The 5,651-nt window shown below is 40.2% G+C and overlaps 1 protein-coding gene across 1 annotated transcript; it reads left to right on the top strand.

Annotated features, from left to right (window-relative positions):
- Nucleotides 1–3,947: 3,947 nt before the first annotated feature.
- EV154DRAFT_61138 (uncharacterized protein) lies at nucleotides 3,948–4,240 on the top strand. Its single transcript, XM_051607691.1, has one exon. It carries the CDS (start codon nucleotides 4,029–4,031, stop codon nucleotides 4,200–4,202), a length of 174 nt encoding a protein of 57 aa, XP_051452611.1. The 5' UTR covers nucleotides 3,948–4,028; the 3' UTR covers nucleotides 4,203–4,240.
- Nucleotides 4,241–5,651: the final 1,411 nt, after the last annotated feature.

Genomic DNA, 5,651 nt, shown 5'->3' with positions numbered 1-5,651 from the left:
AGCCTAAGCCTGGGCCATTTTTAGCCCTATTAAAAAAATTAAAAAAATGTAGAAATAAAACAAAACAGGTACTCGGGTGTCGAACATACACTCTCGTCGATGCATGCTGCTCGCTTTCCCTGTTCGGCCACGGAGGGCTTAAAGATTCACTGTTCAAATACTTTATATTAAATATTTTATTATCTCTCGGCAGAAATTGACCAAAACGTATAAGAGGGTTCCTGAGAAATATGCCGGCCAATATAAATTACTTTTTCTGAAAGCCCTGGAAATTCTGAACAAGAATATGCTAAAGAGAAAAAAATCGCACCGCAGGGTCGCGAGTAATTGGCTGTCAAAGTTTAAAATATGCTTGCTACGTGCACCTAAAAAATCTTAAAGCCTAAGCCTGGGCCATTTTTAGCCCTATTAAAAAAATTAAAAAAATGTAGAAATAAAACAAAACAGGTACTCGGGTGTCGAACATACACTCTCGTCGATGCATGCTGCTCGCTTTCCCTGTTCGGCCACGGAGGGCTTAAAGATTCACTGTTCAAATACTTTATATTAAATATTTTATTATCTCTCGGCAGAAATTGACCAAAACGTATAAGAGGGTTCCTGAGAAATATGCCGACCAATATAAATTACTTTTTCTGAAAGCCCTGGAAATTCTGAACAAGAATATGCTAAAGAGAAAAAAATCGCACCGCAGGGTCTCGAGTAATTGGCTATCAAAGTTTAAAGTATGCTTGCTACGTGCACCTAAAAAAATCTTAAAGCCTAAGCCTGGGCCATTTTTAGCCCTATTAAAAAAATTAAAAAAATGTAGCAATAAAACAAACAGGTACTCGGGTGTCGAACATACACTCTCGTCCATGCATGCTGCTCGCTTTCCCTGTTTGGCCACGGAGGGCTTAAAGATTCACTGTTCAAATACCTTATTTTAAATATTTTATTATCTCTCGGCAGAAATTGACCAAAAGGTATAAGGGCTTTTTTGGGAATAATTTGATAATTCTTGATATTCTTTTAAGACGCTGATTTACCTGTAAAATGATAGGGGTTGATGCTCTATGATGTGGTTTTCTGTCATAGATAAGCTTATACGGTGGACCTCGGAGCTTAAAACATTTTTAATTTTAAACTGTCGGATGTTCAATTTTTTGGTGTACTTTGGGTGTTCCCGGGTGTTCTCAAGCAAATTATTTAAAGTTTTAAAACAAATCCTTTAATTAAAATCAAAAGTCACAAAAAACACAACTCTAATTTGGCAAAATGCTAAACTATCATTTGTACATGGCACAGAGGCCAACGTTATTTTATTTCTTTCTTGTATTCTTATCAAGATAAACATACTTTACCTTTGCCTCTACCTATTTTAAAAATGAACAACCAAAATAATGCTTCTTACCCTATTGATGGTCAGCCTGAGAGCAGCCAGAATGGAATCGTTGGACGTGGACGTGGACATGGAAGTGGAAGTGGAAGTGGACGTGGCCGTGGAAATGGAGTTGGGCGTGGAAGTGGAAGCCAAAATGAAGATGATTTCGAAGGCTCACAATGCTTCAGAGGATCTGGATGGGGACAAGCGGAGACCTAGTAGCTTATTGAAAGGTATGATGAGCACTTCCATGCTATGAATTCGGCTAGAAGCTTGGCGGAAAAAACGAAATTTTTGACCTTATTGCGAGGGAATTTCATGCAGCAAATATTGAACGTGCTCCTCGGACCGACGAACAGTTGAAAAGCAAGTGGTCGAATCTTTTGCAGGATTTCAAAAGAAATTACGCCACCCGTAATTCTACTGGACAAGCAACAACCGCTCGTTCTATCATTTATGACAAGTTATATAGCATTCTGAAAGACTTATCTTCATTTTTTCCACCTGTCACTTATTCCTCAATTTCAGGGGAGTTCAGAACAAGAATTGAAGATACTCCTGAGGATGATGACAATTTGGAGCCTGAGGTTGTTGGTGGTCCTAACCAGAATACTGCCCATACGAACACTGCAGACGATGTGTTACGTACTGTGGATACCCAACCTGCAACAGCGGGTAATGTACGTTCCGAGGGGATCTTTGCTGTCGGTGAACAAGATCAACCTCCGACTAAAAGACGCAGATTAGAGACACCCCGTGTGTCAACAGCCACATCCCCACCAGCAACAACAACAGCACCATCAGCATTATCAGCACCACCAACAGCACCAACAGCACCAACAGCACCAACAGCACCAACAGCACCAACAGCACCACCAGCACCAACAGCACCACCAGCACCACTAGCACGCGCATCGGAGCGCTTTCAACCTATCTAGATAAGAGTAGCTTCGATGTTGCCTACCATCGGCGTCTGAACAACGCATCGAGAACAGCATGTTGCGTGTCTTGGACCGGGTGCAACAAACACAAGCTTTGGAAAGGGACAACCACTTTCAGTCCTTTGTTCAGTATAGTCGGAGGCCAATGCTGCATTACTTGCACGTAGTGATCGAGTGGCAGAACTGTTTGCTCAAAGTAACAGGGAAACGGCAAGACTTGTTGATGCGATCTTTCACTATATGGCCATTCGAAACCAGCAGGGTCAAAATAATAATAATAATACTGATCAATAAAAATATATAATTTTGTTACAAACATTACTGGTTTATTGCTCAGAAGGCATACAGGGGTTGATGTTGTCCCTTCTAGTTTGACCATTCCGATAGGCGGTGCTGTTGACTGACTGACAAGAACTATCCAGCCTAGCAGCAGGTTCATCGCTCGTCACATCGTTCGGCTTATCTTCTACTAATTCCAGAACAGGGTCAATCACCTCAATACACAGATTGTGTAAAATACAACTAGCTGCTATAATACCCACACTATCACCGGTATCCTTGATGTATGTATACGTTTGCTGAGGAATCTCCAGCGAGAAATAAGTATACCAAAAGCTCTTTCAATGGCCATTCGAGTTGACGAATGGATCTTGTTGATCTTTTTTTTGCCAAAGCATCATCGGATCTTCCAAGGACTTCCGAAACAGGATAAGGCACAATTATATGGTGCGATAGTGGGTATGCCGAGTCTAAAACATATTTAGTTTTTTTCGAAGATTTTATTCACGCTTATATATTTTACCTGCAAGGATATACCCATTCAAAGGAAAGTATTCTTGGGGGTTTTCCAAGGTAACTGTTGCTATCTCGTTGAGGTTGAAAGCAGCAGCATCGTGTGAACGACCTATGTCAAAACGATCAGCATAATTGCATACAATCGGACAAATAAATTATTACCTGAATCACCAACCGAAATGTAAGTAAACTTACTCTTATCATCACATACTACCGTAAGTTTCATGGCAAAGTCTCCCTTACGATCCCGCCAATCGTCGGCATGTTCCTTTCTTGATTCAATTACAAAGTTCTTGCCATCCAAAGCTCCAACAGCTGGTAGACCCCGAACAGTGCGGCCTATACCATACTCAAAACCATGTTTGATTGCAGCGACACGCTGCTCGTCCTTGGGTCATTCGATAAGATGCTTGAATTTGTTAACAACGGCTTTTACAAAACGTTGCGTAAAGTTTCTGTAACTACCAGTGAGAGACTCCTATAGTCAAGTGGGCGCAGCGATAGCCAACGCGACAGTTAGCTAACCGACGAATTGCACATGAAATCTGGACGTATGGAGGGATACAATTTACAGCTCTAGACTGAAAAGCAAGATCTCTGCATAGTTCGTTTACAAACCTTTCAAACGTAGTGCGGTTTATACGGTACATGGCGCGATAGCTGGTTCGTGGATTGTCGTCATCAGTCAAAAAAGGGTGAGAGATGTGGAAGTAATGGTAGTTGGCGAATGAATGGCGATTGTTGACCGTGATGAGGATAACATAATAACACACCTAGAGTAGAACTATCGGAGATGATCCAATAAGGACATGATTCCATATAATCACACTGGTGGGAATTAGTTGTTCCACAATTTACCTCTATCAATAAAACAATGCTGTGTAACGTGTATCGAGCGAAGAGTCTCATAGGACCTGAGCCATACGTATATGGAAATGAGTGCTATTGTTTGTATAATTGTTTATTTACTTCTTTATATTTATTTATTTCTCGACCTCGGTAAACTAAGTTTGGTAAATCATAAACCTGTTTACGTGGCTTTGGTCTTTCCTTCTTCCTTCTGCCTTCTTTTCCCATATTTAGTAGAACCGTCAATTAAGTGATGACTGTCAAGGTTTTGCTTGTTATGGAATCACCGGTGCTGGTCACTGTCAATACCCTCCTCTTGATACCTTTCAAATTATATATAAATACCCCTTGATAGTTCTGTAGAATTATCGGTATCTTCGTTGGAGCTGCTCACATCGAACAAAATATATTGAGATCTTAAATAGGAGATGTACTAATATAGACAAGCGCCGTTTTTTTTAAATTTTTTTTTTTTTTGAAGGTCAATCTTTTTCCAAAACCGGTTTTTTAAAAAAATATAAAAAATAAAAATAAATATTATCCTGGAACTAGTGAAATTCGATTTTACTAAAATATCTGCAAGATTTTTTTTTTCTTTTGTTCCTGTTTTACCTTTTCTTTTTTCGTTTTCTCTGTTTCGATTTAATTTCTCAATGAATTCTCGAACTTGCCAACAAATTTTTCTCCTCTTCGAAATGTTAAGACAACAACAAACTGTTCTTTATGCACTTAGTGAAAGCATTGCAGCCGATAACCAAGAAATTGTAGACTTTTTGTACCTTAATGTCAGTAATGTGCATTTGCTTAGAGAACAGCAATTGCAGTACGACTTTTTTGCTGCCGATTTCTCGAGTGAATTTGGAATGGCTATTACTTTCTTGCCTTTGTTCATGACCGGGGCAATTATCAGCAGAACGCGAACTGTCGGTGTGGGTGCCACAAGAGTGTCTGAAAGATACACTTTTTGGGAGGTACAACATCCCAACCTCAACGACGTCGACGAAAACCAAGTAGATAGCTTCCGTGCCACATATCGAATGGGAAGGGACTCTTTCAATTGGCTTGTCAACAGGTTGTCTACCCATCCCGAATTTGATTTCAAGACACCAAACCACGTTCCTATCTACATCCAGATAGCTACCTGTCTTTTGAGACTGGCCAATTGTCATCTTGGATATAGAAACATGTATGTCCTGTATGGTGTTTCGTATGGCAGCTATACCAATTTCACGAGGCGTACGGTGAAGGCCATCAAGGATGTGCTTGGCTATATGATCGATTGGCCTACGAATTCAGCCTTGGTAGGTGCTATATCTGCTGGATTTAACAAAGGTCCTGGTGTGAGTATTCCTGATGCAATTGGTGATATTGATGGAAAAAACTTTACCATTCATAAGCCAACTCCAGCTGCTTATGGAGCAGGGTTCAGTGACAGAAAAAACAACTACACCATTAAACTTACCGCTGTTTGTGACGATACATGTAGGTTTACTTACATTCGTGTAGGAGACTCTGGTAATAATGACCAATATAAATATGAGAGTTGGAAGCTAATTTATTTTTAATACACTAGGCAGAAGTCATGACGCCTCAGCCTATAATTCCAGTGATCTCAGCTGGAAGATTATGAACAATCCTGGGCATTACTTCGCTAATGGATCTTATCTTCTCGGTTATTCGGCCTATCCGTCCAGTGCCAATTT

This window comes from Mucor mucedo (assembly GCF_025094135.1).
Source record: "Mucor mucedo strain NRRL 3635 chromosome Unknown EV154scaffold_141, whole genome shotgun sequence".
In the NCBI taxonomy this organism is placed as follows: domain Eukaryota; kingdom Fungi; phylum Mucoromycota; class Mucoromycetes; order Mucorales; family Mucoraceae; genus Mucor; species Mucor mucedo.
The sequence above is the reverse complement of the archived record's forward strand: the minus strand, read 5'-3'. Positions and strand labels throughout refer to the sequence as shown.